The 18,754-nt window shown below is 39.7% G+C and overlaps 3 protein-coding genes and 1 long non-coding RNA gene across 4 annotated transcripts; 2 read left to right on the top strand and 2 right to left on the bottom strand.

The window, feature by feature from the left end:
- Positions 1–486: 486 nt before the first annotated feature.
- LOC125015790 (zinc finger containing ubiquitin peptidase 1) lies at positions 487–7,851 on the top strand. The gene is made up of 10 exons (XM_047597750.1): positions 487–1,055; positions 2,815–3,268; positions 3,346–3,447; positions 4,301–4,410; positions 4,749–4,917; positions 5,511–5,699; positions 6,049–6,214; positions 6,562–6,722; positions 7,296–7,516; positions 7,705–7,851. Exons 2-10 carry the CDS (start codon positions 2,854–2,856, stop codon positions 7,750–7,752), a joined length of 1,581 nt encoding a protein of 526 aa, XP_047453706.1. The 5' UTR covers positions 487–1,055; positions 2,815–2,853; the 3' UTR covers positions 7,753–7,851.
- On the bottom strand, positions 1,362–2,995 carry LOC125015792. Its single transcript, XR_007113639.1, has 2 exons — positions 2,862–2,995; positions 1,362–2,616 (listed from the first exon to the last, which is right to left on the bottom strand). It is a non-coding gene; the product is annotated as an uncharacterized LOC125015792 (long non-coding RNA).
- A 1,960-nt stretch (positions 7,852–9,811) lies between the features above and the next one.
- LOC125016973 (amine sulfotransferase-like) lies at positions 9,812–14,807 on the top strand. Its single transcript, XM_047599779.1, has 7 exons — positions 9,812–10,065; positions 10,211–10,360; positions 10,512–10,729; positions 11,659–11,785; positions 11,868–11,962; positions 12,062–12,242; positions 13,300–14,807. Exons 1-7 carry the CDS (start codon positions 10,038–10,040, stop codon positions 13,416–13,418), a joined length of 918 nt encoding a protein of 305 aa, XP_047455735.1. The 5' UTR covers positions 9,812–10,037; the 3' UTR covers positions 13,419–14,807.
- Positions 14,808–15,182: 375 nt separating this feature from the next.
- On the bottom strand, positions 15,183–18,503 carry rwdd1 (RWD domain containing 1). The gene is made up of 7 exons (XM_047599780.1): positions 18,331–18,503; positions 17,455–17,520; positions 17,235–17,365; positions 16,996–17,139; positions 16,439–16,571; positions 16,007–16,069; positions 15,183–15,434 (listed from the first exon to the last, which is right to left on the bottom strand). Exons 1-7 carry the CDS (start codon positions 18,401–18,403, stop codon positions 15,322–15,324), a joined length of 723 nt encoding a protein of 240 aa, XP_047455736.1. The 5' UTR covers positions 18,404–18,503; the 3' UTR covers positions 15,183–15,321.
- Positions 18,504–18,754: the final 251 nt, after the last annotated feature.

The raw sequence follows: 18,754 nt of genomic DNA, 5'->3' as shown, positions 1-18,754 counted from the left end.
GGCAGGTTAGTATTAAAAACAATGACAGGCACATACCGGCCACAACATTGTGACCACAAGGGAAATTGCTTGATCACGAATGCTAAGGAAATCTTTCCTGCCTCAAGCCCTTCAGCTGTTATGCTTAACAGCTTTCTTTTTTCTTTCTTTTTTTTTTTTTACATTTTTTTTTTTTTCATTTTACGCTTATTTAAGTTCTGTGTTTTGATGCAAATTCTTCTTTTGTGTATTCATACTTGGCCAATAAAGCTGAGTCAGATTCTGAACTCTCTGGATGTTTTTTTTATTTTTTTTTTATTGGTTGTAAATATTTTAGTTTTTGGTTATTGGTTGTAAATCCATTTCATTTCACTGCAGTTAATTTATTTGTATTCACTTATGTTACGTAATTCACTTATTGTAAATACTGTGTATATAATATATTGTGCTTTTTCCATTTTTTTTTGTATATTTAATTTTAATACTATATATTATGTGCGGTGTCAAGTACAACTGTGAAATTTCGCAGTTTGGGATCTATCTAGCTTAGTTGCACATAAAAAAACTCTAACGAACCACAAGTAAAAGAAAGATAAAATAAGATTAAAATAAAATAAAATAAAATAAAATATAGGTGAAATCTAGTGGGGAAAAAAATAGAAAACTGTACAAGAAGTAGAGACGGAAGAATCAGAACCAACAGATATAAAAACTCTTTTGTGCCATTCTACTTTATTGTATAAATATCCATAGATAACACCCACTGTTTACTGCTTTTTATTGTTTTCAACAATGCCTGAAAAGTAAGCAATCTTTTTATCGTGTGTGTGATTGTATATGATTTGTACTATTCTATCTGCTGCACAACATTGGGGGACAATAATGTAATCTGAACTACAAAACTACTATGTAAAATGTGGATGTAGTAAACCCTCCTATCCTGCAGGCGGAAGTAATGCGCCCAGTGGCACCAAACCTGACAACAACACCACAAATAACAAGGCGAAGAAGAAGAAAGAAACCAACTGCTCGTCTCATTCAGTTTCTATTCTCTCCAGTTTCGTTTGGATTTAAACGTAAGTACGTTTCTAACACACCTTTCGATGGTTTGATAATGTAGCTTCTTAAAAAACCTTCAAGAATCCGCTTAGTCCCACTTTATTTTGTCACTTGTTCTTTGAGACTAAAGACTGAGGTTAAATAAACCATTGTTGCAAGAATGCTGTGACATAATAAACTGCATTGTATATGTTATGTGTGTGTTCAAGCCTGGAACTTCATAAATGCCACAGCATCTTCCAAACTACCTTCAATGGTTCATGTAACGTGATAAAAATGTCTACTACCTGAGAATACACACAAACAACCCATAAAAAAAATGAGGTGAAAATATTTAATCGTGCATTAATTTACTCAAGAAATTAAATCATTTGTACGTATCTATGAGGTGTGAGAGAATATGAGTACTTGTTTTCAGTATCTGCAGAAAAATACATCAGCTAGACATCTCCAGTGACTTCCCATGAAGAATTTAAGACTTAGACCTTAGACAGACTTCAATTATCCACAAGGGAAATTGGTTGGTCATAGTAGTTTAGTTGTTAAAGAAAGGTGAACAGTTGCACAGCTGGATAGAGGAGGGTATGAAAGAAGTTGTGCAGCGTTCACTATGGGAGCTGGAGAATGAGCTCCTATTCCCCTCTGGTGGTGCTTTGGTGTAGTGGATGGGATCGGTTGTCCAGGTTGGAGATTAGTGTCCTCATTTAGACAAACATCTCCAATTCCATCTCCAATCCTACTGATGTCCTTTTGCTGGTACAACTCCCCCAACAAACCACATCAAAGTACAGGGCACTCGATACAGCAGACCGGTAGAAAGACTCTAGTAACTCGCTGCACACATTAAAAGACCTGAGCTTCCTCAGAAAGTAGAATCTACTCAGACCCTTTTTGTCCACAGCATCATTGTTGTCCTTCCAGTCCAGTCTGTTGTTCATGTAGAGTCCCAGGTACTTGTACTTGCGGTCCACTACTTCCACCTCCAGACCCTGGATGGTGATGGGCTCCATTGGCGTCCTCTTCCCCCTGAAGTCAATGACCAGGTCCTTGGTCGTTGTCCACATTCAGGAGCACAGAACCGCTTCATATCTGACATGTTGCTGGGTTTCCTCACATGAGCTTCTTTCTTCAGATCCTCCCACAACATTTCTATTAGATTAAGATCCTTTGATTTGGCTGTTCCAAGACGTCTTGTTTTTCTTTTAACTGTTCCTTTTTTTGAACGACTTGTGTTCATGTGGCCGTTGACCCAGTTTCCCTTCAGACTCAGCTCATGTGCAGATGTCCTGACATTTTCTTGTTCAAACCGTCCTGGTCCAGAGGCAGAAAAACAGGCCCAACGAAGGACTTCACCACCCACATGTTTGACGGACAGGATGAGGCTTTGATGCTGGGATCCAGTATTTTTTTGATTTGTTTTGTTTTTTTCATTTCCAATCGCGACGCCTCTCATTTGAACCCAAAAAACATCTGCTTCGGTTTCATCGGTTCATAAAACATTTTCCCAAAAGTCTTCTGTTTTATCTTCGTGATGCAAAAAGCAGACGGGCGTACATTTTCTTTTTTGGGGAGAAGTGTCTTTTGGAGATAAATATAACACAAACACACATTACTGTATATTAAAAGCAGATCAAATGCCTTCAAGGAGAAAAAAACAGCCAAATCATTCATGACTAAAGCTTCGCTTTTTAAAAAGATGCTTATCAATGCTCAACGTATTTACATTTAACCAAATTCATGTTTTAATTCTAATCATTTTAATTCTTATTCCCATAGGAAAGAGGTGATACCAGTCTGCGTCTGTAGGCAGCAACAATGCTTACTTGTGACATATGCGGTGAAGTGGTTATGTTGGAAGAGGATATGAAGACGCATCTCCTCCTGAGCCACCTGGAAAACGACATGTGCTGTCCTCTGTGTTCCCTGTCCGGAGTGTCCTATGATGAACTCTGTTTCCACATCACATCTGCGCATCCAGAGGAGCAGCGCGGAGTCCAGGGCCAACGGGATTTCACATCCAGTTCCGGCCGCTCCGCTGGAACAAACACCGGTGGGAGCGAGAAGCCAAAAACAAAAACTCTGTCCTGCTTGGCTGCGGCCAGCTGTGATACAGCTGCTGAAGAAACACCCACATGCGTCACTCAGAAGTCTCCCAGGAGCAGTAATGAGGACAATCACGGCGTCAGATCTGAGCACAAACCAAAACATCCACAGGCTTCACCCAGAAGAGGTGGTTTGCAGTTTTTCTAAACCCTATTTTAAATGTTTAACCAAGCATATAACTGAACTGTCCTGTATTTATTCCAGAGAAGCTGTTCTCCTGCCCCATGTGTCCATTAGTGTGCAGTAGCCCTTTCATCCTGCAGGAGCATATTGAGGTTCATCTGCAGGAGCAGAGCTCAGCTGAAGGTACTTTTTTTTTTCAGCCTGAGATTTAGCTTCTTTTATAACCACATCCACTGTTCAGTTGTTGTTCTCAGCACATAAAATACAGTTCCGTTTCTCAGGCTGCCCAAGAATAAATCCCACAAACAGAAATACAGTCTGCAGTTATTTGGAAACTGGAAAAACGCCTGCTGGTACATGAGCGGTGTGTACAAAATGCAAGATTGTTTAGAGAGGTACAACTAAAGCTGGCAGATTCAGTGTAAACTTGAAAAAAAAAAGCATGCTTCACAAGAACAAGCATGATGAGGCTGCAAACAAGGGGGGAAAGGACACATTGCAAAAACAGCATTACAAGAAAGAAGCAAAATGTTCTTACATTCAATTAAATCATCTTGTATTAAGAAAAAAAGTCTGTCAGTGGGTTAACCTTTTTTTTTCCCTTGACAAAAATTCTTGCGCAAAGTTATTAAAATAAGCACAAAGTTCTTGTTACTGAACAAAATGATGTATTTCTATGATACAAAGATTGCTGGACTGCCTCAGAATTTAAAGGTTGATGTAATTAAGCCTTTACTTTAAGTTGAATTTCGTGATGAACGAGGCAGAAGTTATAAACCCCTGACATGAATCGATGTATTTAAAATGCATTTGCTCTAATAGACCTTCTGGTGTGTTTCGTAGGGGAGAGTGGCATCCGTGTGCCGCTGTGTAGGTGCACATAATGTACATTAGGTGCATGCAGAATGAGTAAAATATACAGAGTTGTAAAAAAAAGGAACAGGGTTTTACCTCGACACAACGGAGACACTGACACGGATCAACAACCTGAGCAAACTGCATTGTTCTGTCTCCTCCGTTTGATCCGATGCTGCAGAAAGCCTGGACTCTGACCTGAAGCTGGCCAGGCAGCTCCAGCATGAGGAGGAGCAGAGGAGGAGGCAGGAGGAGGCCCAGCAGGAGAGAGAGGAGTTCAAGAAGCTGCAGGTCTGGACTCTACTGTGCAGAACTTTACATTTATGGTCCGTGATACTAAATATCTGCTGTATTTCAGTAACAGTCACAACTGTTCTGGAGGCACAAGATATTAGGAAGGTGGTCATAATGTTACGCCTGATCAGTGCATGCTGCTAAGTAACACACATGTAATCCATATGATATTATGGACGTATATAAACAGTCATCATACCAGGCCACCTCCTTCTGTGGCTCCATGGTCCAGTTTTTCCTTCCTACATCAAACAAACAATAATTAAAACCACCAGAACAGATTCTGTATTAATTTTTTCCAATTTTATTTTTATTTATTTATTTTTTTTGATCAGAGGCAGTTTGGTTTGGATGGCAGGGGGGGCTACCGCAGGCAGACGGAGAGGACGATGGAGGGAGCTGTGGCCAGAGGCGTCATGACCCCTGCAGAGTTCCACTGTAAGAGGGCGGAGATGATGGAGATGATGGCGTCGGGGGTGGACGACGGCAAAACCAGGACACAAGGTATGAGGTCAATGTGCAGCCACAACTCTGCTGCAGCACGACACTACTGACGCACACCTGTGACTCTGTATCCATCTCAATCATTCATAGCATTCGGCTGCAGTATGTCCCCATTAAAACCACATTTAATAATAATAATAATGTGTTATGTGACAGAAGACTGCAGTTAATTCATAAACATTAACAATTTCTACTGTCTCCAAGCCAGAAGCACTTTCACACTTGCTTTTTATTTTTATAGCAACGATCTGTAAATGGTGAACAGCAATTGTGTTGCAGCAGTGTCACTGTCATGTTGCATATTTTCAGTGTGTTTTTTAGGTATGTTTATGTTTATGTTTATGGCAGTTCCATGGCCACCCTACATGTTTGATATTTAAAGAATTAATATGTGAACCTGTGTAATTTTTGAATACATAATATTGAATGCAAAATGCTAACAAAAATGTGTATTTATAAACAGCACTAGGATGCGTTTAATATAGAACACATATAGTAAGTAGGAGGTCCCTACTTAATCTCTCTTAATGTCTTATTAATATTGAAAGAATACTTTTTCGTGAATGAATGCGTCGTTGTCTTCCTCTGTGTAGGCGTGACCAGAGCCTTGTACGATCACTACCAGGCCGAGTGCAGAGACCTCGTCCATGTGTGGCTGAGCGCTGACACCGACCACTTCTGCTCCTCAGCGGGGGACAAAGGCTGGGGCTGTGGATACAGAAACTTCCAAATGCTTCTCTCCTCGCTGCACAGACTAGACGCGTATTCCCCGCTGCTACAAGGTGCACCGTCACACTGCGTTAAATATCAGACCTAAAAACTCTGTGAATGTTCCTTGTGTTTCTGATTAAGGTGGTTATATTGTTATGCCAGTGTATATAACTATAACTATAATAAACATAACTATTTGCAGTACACAGAAATCAAAATAATGAAACTATAAATGAAACCTGGAGACCTGTTCGGAGCTGATAGTTGAATGACAATACATGTTGTTATTTTTAAAGTAACTCTGGTCTCTGATTATGTACTTGGCGTAGGTTGTAAATTTAACCCACAATGGTCTTAAATTCCACTTGTTCAAACCTGCACTTACTTTTTTCTAACAATAGTGATCCTTTCCTCTGCTAGAGAACACAATACCCAGTATTCCTCAGGTGCAGAGTATGGTCGAGAAGGCTTGGAAAGAAGGACTGGACCCGCAAGGTGCATCCCACTTCAACCAGCGGCTGCAGGGAACACGAGCCTGGATCGGCGCCACTGAGATCTACGTCCTCCTTACCTCACTGCGAATCAGGTGAAACCTCGGAGAGCTGAGCGTGAAGAATAGCTGACAGCTATTGGATTGTTAATCAGTGTACATGCGGCTTTGGTTCTAATGAAATTGTCAACAGGTGCACTGGAGGGGACAGGTAGACAGGTAGTCCAACTCATCTCTGAGACATCAATACGTGCTATTTGCAAACAGTTTGTTGTTTCTCAGGACACTCTCAAGAGCGTGGAGGAGACTCCAGGAGACAGGTAGTTAACTCTGAGAGGGCAGGTAGAAGGTCCTCAACCCATCAGCAGGACCTGCATCTGCTCCTTTGTGCAAGGTCCAACAAATGTGTCACTAAATAAACTTCTACCGTTATGTGTTTTCAGTGCCCGCATTATCGACTTCCACACGCCAACGGGCCCCGACGACACCCATCCCCGGCTGTTTGAATGGGTGAAACAGTACTTCTGTCAGTCCAGCAGTGGCACCAGACTGCCACCTCGACTCATCCAGACCTCCCTGCCGCCACTTTACCTGCAGTACCAAGGTACACAACAACAACAACACCTTGCAACATTTGTTTTTCTTGTCACAGAAGTTTTTACAGGCCAAACTTAATGACTGACTTAATGAACCAGTCGACCAATCTGTGCATGTGAAAAAAACAAATTATTGCCTTAATCCGACTTTAACTGGACAACTGGACTGGATTATCTAATTAAGACACTCAGGTAACGTAAAATCGATTTTCTCCAGCATGTATACACTTAATCGGACTTTTGCTGGACAATGCGTGTATGCATGGGCCAGCGTATGACCCCAGAGCAAAAACATGTACACAACACACCTGTAGAAGAAGCACCTGAGGGATAGTGCGCATCTTATCTGCAACATAAGTTGTGCACACATTACGTACGAGATTAAAAAAGCTGAACTATTATCCAGCTTGTTGTTGTCTGACACATGAACAACTCTTGTTTATCATATTATATAATAGGTAAACTGGAATATTAACCTGCTGACAAGACACATATCGCCACCTAGTGTGGAGGAGGAGGAGAACATGTTCCCGTCAGTTGTTTGATTTTCTCTGTTGCATGTAAACTGTGTTCTCCTGTAGGTCACAGCTGCTCCATCGTGGGCATAGAGCAGAAGAAGAATGGAAGCCTGTGCCTCTTACTTCTGGATCCCGGCTTCTCAACATCAGACACCAGGAAGCTCCTGAGCAGGGACACGGTCTCCACGGCCGTCCGACGCATGAGGAAGTTCCCCAGAAGCCTGAAGCACAAACAGTACCAGGTGGTGGCGGCACGAGGTGTGTTGTCTGCTGAAGAAAAACAGGTGATCGCTTGTGGAAATGAGAAATGTGCACCTTAAACTATTTAGCCGTCAGCTGTGTCTTCTGTGCTGTTTCTTTTTTGAACGGACAAAGACATGTTTTAAAACTCTTACAGTGCAGAAGTAGGATGATGTAACGTTGCATAAAATTGTCTTTATCTGTTATCTGACATCTCTTATTTATTTTACAGGTTCGCATCTTGAACTCCCGGACGTTGTGTGCTGAAAGGATTCCATGAACAAGGAGAACAGGAAGTTTTTAGTGTGATCGTTTACTGATAGATGTTATAATTTTAGTGTTTTAATGCTTTAAATAAACTATTCTTCACACTCTGGAATTATTTACTTTTGACTGTTAATGTGAACCTTACCTTATGCTTTAAGAAGCCTTGCCTCACCACGTATACCTGTCAGAGGATCACATTTAAGAGACGATAACAAACCAGTTTGAGCTAAAATAAGTACAAGTTTGAGACTTAAAATATTGGATGGTATAAGCAATTAACTCCCTTTTCTGTGACGCGTCATCGCTGTCTTTCTCTGCCTCTGCTTTTAGAACAAGTTGAACAAAAGTCCTGTGTGTAACCAGGATGAGGTCTAACAGACAGGAAGAATAACACAAGGGAATAGAATATTATATATTTATTATTATTATTTATATATGATATATAATATATTATATATATTTTATATAATATATATATATATATATGTATATATATATTTAAAAAAAAAGTATTAATCGTATCCACCAGAGGTGATTACTCAGTGGATAAAAGCAAAAATGTGTTATCAGTAGTGATGTTCGATACCACCGATTTCCTTTCCGGTACGATATCGGCGTTACCGATCCGATCCCGATACTGTGTGTAAATATACCCTAATAAATGCAAGACATACAGAGTAATTTATTTTAATTTATTTTAAACTCAGAAGTATATTGAGGCAGTGGCCTCATTTACTATAGAGCTGAGCTAATACAACAACATAAAAACCAAACAGAGACACAACCACACAAAATATGTGAAAATGCTGAATGAAAAGACCATATAAAATAGATTATTGATTAACTATTAACAACAACTATAAAATTAAAACATGCATCTAAATTCCGATTCTGTGCTCTTCCTCCTCTGTCTCATCATAAATGTCTCCTTATGTGTGTTGTGGTTTCACGAGGTTTGTTTTGTTGCCACAACTCAATAATTTCCATGACTGTAGTATCGAAAGTATCGATATTTCGATTTGAGAATCGATTTTAGAGCATAACGACCTGGTATCGGGAGCATCGATATTTCAGTATCGGTCTGCACATCACTAGTTATCAGACGGTCCTTGACAAGAGCCGATAAACTTTAGCATCATGACCACCTGCTTAACACAAACCATCTGAGGCTTGGACTCCGCTAGACCACTAAAGGGGGGCCTGAATATTTTTTTCTTTTCGTTACTTCTTCCTCATATTGTGTTAATAGTGAATCATAAAAGTTAGCGCTAACACAAAAAGAAAGGGAACTTAACAGTGTGTAGCTACTTGTCTATATCATGTTGTCACGTTGTGTGTCAGTTCTCAGACGAAGACGTGCAGAGAGTAAAAATGGCTGACTTCAGATATGTCACCTGTTAAACTCGCTTTGCACAGCACCTGACAAAAGCAAAGAAAGAAAACAACAACAACAACTGATAGTCATATTCTGTATTCATCAAAAAAATATGCACTCGCGTCAGGTCTGCGTCAATTAAAAATCAAATGTGAATTTACAAATGATGTATGTGTATGATGTATGATGTGCTGCATCTTAAATTAATTAATTTATTTCATAATTTCGTTGGTCTTATCCAGTTATAAACACGGTAAATTGTCCTGTCTTGTGCAAATAGTTGCATCGTGCAACCTCCACTCCAAATCCACAACACAGTCAGTATGTAGAGGCATGAGGCCTTCAGAGGTTATGTGGGAGAGGTCCGTGGGAGATTTGTGTTGTGCTGTCATTGTAATAATTAAAAATGGAAGAAAAAAAATGCAGAGTGCGGAATGGAAATCAAGAGAGCGGTAAGTGAAGCGGATGATGTTGATTAATGGTTTTATTGGATTAATCCCTGAAGAGCATCACTTTGTAGTGTCCATACTACAATCTGTACTCTGCTCTTGTATGTTCTTCTTTGCAAGAAGCGCAGATTCGCTTGGATCCCGTGTTGCTTATACATCAGACATCAGAGCCAAAACGCTGTTCTCACATTGTACAATCCTGTATCAGGCTCCTGCTGCGGGTTCGGTTGGGACAGCACGCCAAGTACAGTTCACCTCGCTTATCAGTTGACGCTGCCTTGACAATAATTTATTTGCTGAGGCGCGGAAGTCCCTTGTTTGTGTCTTGTTTGTGCGTAAAAAGCGCGGCGGTTGCGCATCCACACCTCTCAAACGAACACAGGGGAGGAAGGTGGGTCATCTGACACAGATATATAGCAGCACGCCGGGTTCACAAAGGTGTCAGAAAGTCTTGATACTCACGTAGTGGAGGACATGTCTCACAGAAGAGAGAACGGAGCAGGTACGTGCACTCACTGGACATTATGACTGGAAGCTTTCTGTTACACATCTTATTTTTTTTTTTACATTTATACATATATTTACTCACATGTGAGATCAAGCCAGTGAAGAAAGTCAGACCTGAAAGAATTTAAATTTTGTTTCAGCCAAAGATGCCACGGCTCAGAACTTTCAACTGGTTTTGTACAAAGGCTTCAAGTTGATCAAGGGGATCCATGATCCAGATGATGTGAACCAGATTTACGACCTGGAGATCAGAGACTCGGATGTGTTTGTTGTCACATACCCGAAATCAGGTGAGGAAAACATATAAGTTACATAACTTGTACCTTCAACAGACAGCACAACCCCGTTTGCTCCAACATGATACATGCAGTTATGCTCCACTGTGTGCAAAGCCAAAGTGCACAGAGTGGAAGACTGAGGCTCGTCTGCTCGCTTTGACAGGAACCATCTGGATGCAGCAGATCCTGCTGCTCATTGAAGCTAAGGGGGATGTGAAGGCCATTAGTAAACAGGGCAGCTACTCCAACGCTGCTCTCGTCCCCTGGATTGAGCTAAACGGCAACAGGGAGGCGTTCATCACGGCCCCATCACCCAGGCTGAGGGTCACACATCTGCAGTACCAGTTCCTGCCCGCTGCTCTGAGCCAGAAGAAAGGCAAGGTCAGCAACTTTAACAGGTGTATTTCACCTATACTTGAAAAAAAAAAGGTTCTAGTTAGCATTTTTAAGCAGTGTATAAAGAGGTTGACATTACATTATAGTGCAGTTGTGAGGAAAAGAGGTGATACCTGAGAATTTCTATATTTTATATAGTATGCAATTTAGAATAATGCATTATCTGTTAACAACCATAATGTTTTATTATAAGTAAAAGAATGAGAAGTTGCTTTTTTCAGAGGCAAATAAGTGATTTAACATTTAACACATTTTTAGTTAAATGAATGGATCTCTTTTTTCTACCTTAAAACAATACTCACATGATTACATGCACATTATATCGGATGATCCACAGATCATCCCACAGATGTTGACATATTCCGAATGCAAACTACACCAGGTGCAGTGAAAGTTTGGGATAATTTACCATAGGAATGGTATTATTGAACACTGCAAATATTAATATGAACACTAATATTGAACATTTATCTTCTACAGTTTAGGTTCATCTGAAACCTCTTTCTTGTTGCAGACCAAAATGCGTCATACGATTAAAAATCTCCAGATAACTTAGTTTAGACCAAATTCTATGTTATTCTGTCTTTCTCAATTTCTCCTCTCACTGGTATTGGTGGCAGCAGCAAAACTTCTTCAGAACCGGTATGTGCTTTGGATCTTGTAGTGTCATTCCTGCTCCTCCCTGTTCATTAACGAGGTTTATTTACTCTTCCTTCATCTGGCATTTTCCAAATATCTGGTGTGGTCGACTTGTTGCACTGTAGCCGCAGGAAGTCAAGTAATTTCATCAGCACCGAGAGGCTAATTTTGTCAAATGTATCATATGTATTTTGTAATTTGCCTAAAGTCTGAAAAGGTTCAGTTGCCAGGAAACCGGATTGCGCCACTAGTGACTGAAACTCAGAACTTTTCAGGTGATCTACGTGGCGAGAAATCCCAAAGATGTTCTTGTGTCTTACTTCCACTTTCACAAGCTGGCAAACATGTTGGAAACGCCAAAAGATTTTGACGACTTCTTTGAAAAATTCCTGACAGGAGACGGTAAGAGCAGCTCTTTTTTCCGTCGTGTCACTCGTAAAATCATCTCTGGTGTGGTTGTGACGTTGCGTTTTGTCCGTTGCAGTGTCTGCTTGCTGCTGGTTTGAGCACATTAAGACTTGGTACTCGCACAAGGATGATATGAACATGCTGTTCATCACTTATGAAGAAATGATTCAAGTAGGACCTTCAAGTCACTCCAATGTTAAGCGTCATAGGTGTGTGACCAGGAGTGGATTTGAGAATTTATCCTTATATCATGCCACTGTTTTTGTTTAGGACTTACCGTCGGTGGTGGAGAGGATCTCCGTGTTCCTGGGTAAAGAACTGACGGATGAGCAGCTGGTAAATGTGGTGCAACACAGCATCTTCAGCAACATGAGAAAGATCCCCCAGGCCAGCTATGAGGGGGCTCAAGGCAACCTGCTCAACTCCCACCAGGGAAGATTCATGAGGAAAGGTAAGAGGGCTTACTCCTACACATGATGTCAAGTCTGATTCACTGCCCCTGTCCTTTCGTTGGTGATAAATATTTGCAGGATAAGTGAGTGCAGAACCATGTTAAACCATGAACCAAACACTGAACTATGTAAAGTGACGACAGGCGGCTACTTTTTTCTTAAATGTATTAGGTAAGTAGCAAAAGATCCCATGGTTTTACTTGTGTTTAGATACACACTTAAAGAAACTCGTTAGAGTATGACATCAAAATCCCAAAACTTGAATGGACTCGTAGCTGTGGAAGAGGATTAGAGCCACTGGGAAAAGTAATAAAAAGTGTAGTAAGAGCAAAAGAATTATTATTATTTTTTTGTTCTGACTTTTGTTCTCGGAATTCTGATTTTTATTCTTAATTTCTGAGTTTAATCTCTGAATTCTGAGGTTAAAGTCAGAATTCTGACTCCTGAACACACAAAAAAATCTGAATTCTGACATTTATTCTCAAAATTATGACTTTTTTCTATGAATTCTGAGATTAAAGTCAGAATTGTGACTCCTGAATACTGAAAAAGTTAGAATTCAGATTTTTTTTTTCCTCGGAATTCTGACTTTAATTTCGAACTTTTGACTTGTTTCTTGGAATTCTGACTTTAATCTCAGATTTCTGGGGAAAAAAGTCAGAATTTTCAGAATTCACTTTTTCTTTTTCCACTGGCGCTTATCCTCTTCCATAAATAGCAGAGGCTGTTGTTCATAATCAGTTTCAGCTGCTTTGGTTCTAATTGAATTAACAACAGCTGCTCGCTCTCGAATCTCATTTCGTTTTACTCATCTTTCTGACTGTTTTTCCATAGTTTTTCATTTGACTAGGGTCAGTGTCAGTACTGGTGGCATGAGGCGATACCTGGACCCTACATAGGTTCCACAATAAGTCAACCAACACCTGAACAAAATCTGTTGGAACATATAGAGAGTAACAATAGGGCTAGAATGAACTGAACAAACAAATGATACATAACGAAGTGTGGATGGATGACAACAACTTATTCTTTGTCCCTTTTCTGCATCAAAACCAGGCATCATCGGCGACTGGAAGAATCACTTCACTGTGGCTCAGAACGAGAGATTTGACGAGGTCTTTCACAGAGAGATGAAGGACTTCCCACTGTCTTTCATCTGGGACCAGGGACAATGAGCGATCAACGCATTTGCAGCTTAGAAGCAATAATGATATACACAGAAGAAAAAAACTAAACAGTAAATACTGCACCTTTTTCCATCACACATGTGCCTGTCGCAAAATGTTTGGTTGATTAGACATTTGTATATATATATTTAAAAAAAAAAAAAAAAATCCCCACACACATTAACATAAATCCAACATATTTCAGTAAGGCACAATGTATAATGTATGTTTTATATTTATTATGTTTACTGCTGTTGCATACCCACCCTACTGCCTACTGTGAATATTTGAACCTGTGTATTATTTGAATAGCTTACTATTGAATGCAAAAATGATAATAATAATAATGTAGACCAAGTTTAATATAGAACACATATAGTAGGTAGGGGTTCCCTACTTAATCCCTCCATCGGTTTGGGGTCCTTGGCCCCTGTTAATTTATAATTTTTTTCCTTTTGTAAAGCTCATTACTACGACAATGACTACTTACTACTAACAATACTACTATTAATAATAATAATATTAAGAGCTGGACGTGCCGTGTTCGGGGCTTTTAACCAGGACAACCTGATGAGAAGTGGGCAACTGGAACAAGAACCAGACTTATGGCAGAGAGCTGAGAACAGGGAACTGGTGGAACGCTACCACAACGCTAACCCCGGTGAGAGGGTTTATAATCAGAGGACGTGGGACCAACAGAAGCTTCAAAGCATCTAGACTAGACCAAAAATGATGAAGCTGCTCGGATGGGTCGCGAAACGTCCTCAAGAAATTCTACAAGTCGCGTCGCCTTTATTCAACACCTTCTGGATGACATGACCTGACCTGGATGACTGAGAACCTTCACAGACATCTAGACTAGTATCCCACCAACCAAGCCACAAATAACAAGCCAGTACAAGGTCGACACATCACAGCCAAACAGCTCAACCTTTGTTTCATCAGAACAGAGGTAGTTTTAACATTGAGAGATTTAGTTTTTTAAATTTTTTTATTATAAGACAGTTTAGGAACAGGCTCTTTGAAGGATATGTCAGTGTTGGACATGTTCTCACTGGTGATACAGATATTTTTGTACCTGTTTCCTTTAGTGTTTTCACTGGTGTTTGCAAATTGGAAGGATGAACCAGACGAGAGGAGGTGAAAACATTTCTTGCCTGTGTCAATTGTTTAAAAAGGACGTCAAATATCAGAATCTTTTAAAAGACAGAATGTTTGTGGGTTTTCCAAGTTGTTAAAAGCAACTGAGTGCATGATATAATCTAAGCTATAGACTGTTGTTTGAAAAAAAAGAAAGAAAAATAGTCGTACCTAGATGTCCCCCTTAAAAGTATTCTTCAGTGTATATTAACTTCTAACTTCCAACTTCCAGCAGCATGCAAAAAAAAAAATACACACTGAATACACATCAACAACAATATAAAACACTGAACAGGCCGGTGTCCATCATGAGCTTTTAATCTTCTTAATTCAAAGTACAATTTACTGCCAATACTTGAGTTATTTTTTGCTTGTTTTTATTTATTTTTTTACTTAAACATGAGTCTGAATGCAGTTTTCTGGTGTGGTAGTGGAGTCAATTCATATATATATATATATATTCCAGTATAGCTACTTTACCAGCAGTAAAGTATCTGAATACGGCTTTTTATTCCCTGGACAAAGCTGATATCTTACAGCCCCCTCTTCTGCCTTCATGCGTTGAAATCATCTCTCACGGCTGCATGTGATGCATTTATGAAGATTCCTTGTTGTGTTTTGTTTTGTTTTTTGTTGTCTACTGTAAGAATCTTTAAAAAAATAAATGCAGATCCTCTTAACGTGTCCGCTCAGAAGATCGTATTCAGGATGGGAACAGTACGGTCCCGTGAGTCCTAAGCAGTCGCCGTCCGCCGTCCGCCGTGCTCCCGTTTCAGTCCTCGTCGCTGCCCATGTCCAACGGGTCGAAGTCGGGGTCGTCCTCGTCCAAATCCAGGTCCTCGATGTCCTGGAATAGTGACTCGTCCACTTCAACGCTGTTTCCAGCTGCGGAGGAAGCGAGTGCGCGTTAGAAGAAACCTGCTGTTAAGTCTTTCCTTATTACTGCCTTCAAAACTCATACACTGATCAGCCACAACATTAAAACCGCCTGCCGCTCATTGGACGCATGTTGAAATTTCTATTCATACAAGTATCAGTGAATTGACCGTGTCTCAAGCCAGTCATATAATTTAGACATATGGCACGCTATAGTCACAGTTATAACTTGGACTATTAAAAAAAAAAGAAATTCAGTGGCAATTTATGGGTATTTACATGATAAATTAGCGAAATAAAAGGTAAATATTTCATTTATTCACTCAATTATCTGCCTATTTTAAATAAAGTATTTTTTTCTTTACATTTCAATTCGATTTTATTTATAGAGCACCAATAACAATACAAATTGTCTCTTTACTAAGACCGGCCTGAAACGTCGCTCTACATAAATTACTTGAACAGCTCTCGACCTTTCAGAGCAGTTTGCAGCAGATAGAAAAGCTGCAGCTCGTTTCCATTCTAAGCCTCAATAAAAACATTAAAGGCAAAGGTTTTACATATTAAAACGCGCTTATTACCGTCTTCAAGGAACTGAATGTCAGAAGTGTCCAGGTTGTGGTCTGTCTCAAACAACTGTTTACCTGGTAAGGAAAAAAAATTCAACATATATACATTAGCATAACATAGCGTATTTGTCCACTCACATGTCAATTACAGTATTAAAAACTCGGAAAAATATCCCTTTTGCAGTACATTTATTAAACGTTGATAAATAAATGTTCTTCAGTGTCGTGCCCCATTTTCTCATTTCCTCACTAATTTTCTTCAATAAACAGTGTGATATTTCAGTTTCATTTATTTAATTAAAATGTCAGCTTTCAGGATTTGTGTGAAAATGTGTGAAAATGCCTAAGTTTTGAACTTTTTTTTTTTTTTTAAATCCAGAAATGTCAAACGTTCCCTGTGGAATAAAAAAAAAAACAAAAAAAAAAAAACAGTGACAGTTTTACCAGTGAGTTTGATTTTTCCAGTCTGCTCCTCCTCTTTCTGTCTTTTCCTCCTCAGCTCAGCCATGTCCTGCTCAAACTTGGCTTTCCATGCCAAGAAGTTTTCGATCGTCACCACCGTTCCGTGGAACGCCACCTGTAAAAGAAACACACCGTTATACAGTAAGATCTGACCGTACTTAGGACAACTACTTCTCGAATTAATATAATTCCTAATTCTAGGAATGTCCCAATCTTTGAATATTGAGGACTGGGTGAACTTAAATAAACTGAAAGGGTTTTCTCGAAGAAGAAAAATATGTCCGCTTCTTCTCTGTGATGACTCCACTTGTGTGATGTAGTTTTTGTTTCTGGCTCAGGTGAAGCCCGACACTGATCCGATCAATTTAAAAATATCTGTCTCGGCCCTGATATCGATAGGGACATCTCTGCCTAACACCACCCTTAACTCTGGAGGCCTTAAACTAGTGCGGCTCGCATGTCATCTTCAAACTAGAAGGAACATTTTCATTGAAGCTGAAAATAAAAGCTGCAAAATAAAGTGTTACTCCAGTCTCTACCTTCTCCGCCTCCTCTGCTTCTTTCTCTTTCCGCTGCTTTTCCTCTTCTCGCCGGTTTTTAATCACATCTACAATTTCATTAAGTTTCTCCTGGACGGCTGTCACCAAGGTGAAAATCATAACCATGCCCAGGTTTTCTTCTGCCTGCAGAGAAACACACATTCGCTCACAGTTAACAAAGACAGGCATCTTATCGGAGGAAAACTAAAAACACACTGGACATTTATGCACCCACAGACCTGCTGTTGCAATAAGGTAAGGACTTCCTGCATGTCGGCATCTTCCAGGTTCTCCTGGGAGTGGATTTCCCACAGCGGGGGCTCGTCTGGGTATTTCTCAACATATGTGAACTTTAACGTTGTTTCCACAGCTGCAAAAAACAAAAGAGGACAATATCTTGTGTTTTGTGTGTGTGTGCAATGGATGATCTTTTGCAGATTCTCACATAACTATACTCACTTTCTCCATTTTCCCCTGCGTCTGACGTCACGGTGATGGTAAAACTGATGGGATCTTCTGAGAGAACTGAAAGCACATGGAAAATCAACATTTAAACAACAAACAACGTTTATTTCACTGCAGCTGTGTAGGCAAATCAAAAGCCCCCAGTTTCGTTTGATCAGTGCATCTGGCGTCGCATCACTCATCATTGATTAGTGGTGGGTCATATTCTTGATTCGTTCAGACTGTTTCTTGTTTTGCCACGGCTCAGTCCTCGAATCGCAATCAAATATTTCCACATTTTGTGACTTGATAAACAAGTCTACCTTAATTTACCATAATCAGCTAAAGACTCAAACACACAGAAGAGACTGACACAGGTGCATACGGCCACTTTAAGGACAAATAACTCCTATTTATGTTTAGGGAGATCACAGCAAATCAAAGGCTGATCTGTAAACAATAATAATAGTTCAGTTAAGTATCATTATTGTGTCAAATTAGTGAAGTAATTTTAAAACTCGCCAAACTGAATAGGAGCTCAGTGGATCTGAAATATTTTGTGGTGTTATAAGACATAGAAGAATTAGACAGGAAAATGCATAATAATAATAAGATAATATAAAAAATGGAAATATAAAGACATTCTGTGCATACAGTGTGGAATAGAAATTAAACTGTGGACACCACTAAGGCCTATATATGCACAAGACGTTGGCATTTAACTTAAATCGACCATAAATCTGGAAACAACTGGATGGCAGTAATAAATATTACATGACGTTAGTTCTATTTATGCTTCAACAACCACAGAAACACCAGGTAGCTACTTGACGTGGCTAGCCGCTGCTAGCCATCTACCCACTGTCATGTCTAATTTGAAGCAGTACAAACCCGTGAAAGAGTCCGGATAGATGGACTCTATAGCTTCTAGTTCATTCCTTTGCTCTTCGGCGTAGTCTGTCATTTTTGTGCGTGGCTGTAGGCTATCTAGAAGTTGGTAAAATCATCCCCGCTATGTTGAAGCTAACACGCCGTTCGCTCGGTTGCAGATCGATGAGATCGGAGTTCGCTTTTTTTGGTCTGATAAACGGGGTTGAGAGCGATCGATGCGTTCTTTCTCTTCTTTTATTTTCTCATGGCATGTGTAGGAGAAACCCAACACGCAGTATATGGAGGACCAACTCTGCCATTATTAAAATGAATAATTAATAAATAATACATTAATTAATTATAATAAATAAATAACTTAATAACTATATATATAGTTAATAACTATACATAAGCCATATACATACATACATACATACACATATGC

Source organism: Mugil cephalus, chromosome 11 (assembly GCF_022458985.1).
Source record: "Mugil cephalus isolate CIBA_MC_2020 chromosome 11, CIBA_Mcephalus_1.1, whole genome shotgun sequence".
NCBI lineage: Eukaryota > Metazoa > Chordata > Actinopteri > Mugiliformes > Mugilidae > Mugil > Mugil cephalus.
Note: the sequence above shows the minus strand (reverse complement) of the source record. Positions and strands in the feature narration are given on the sequence as shown.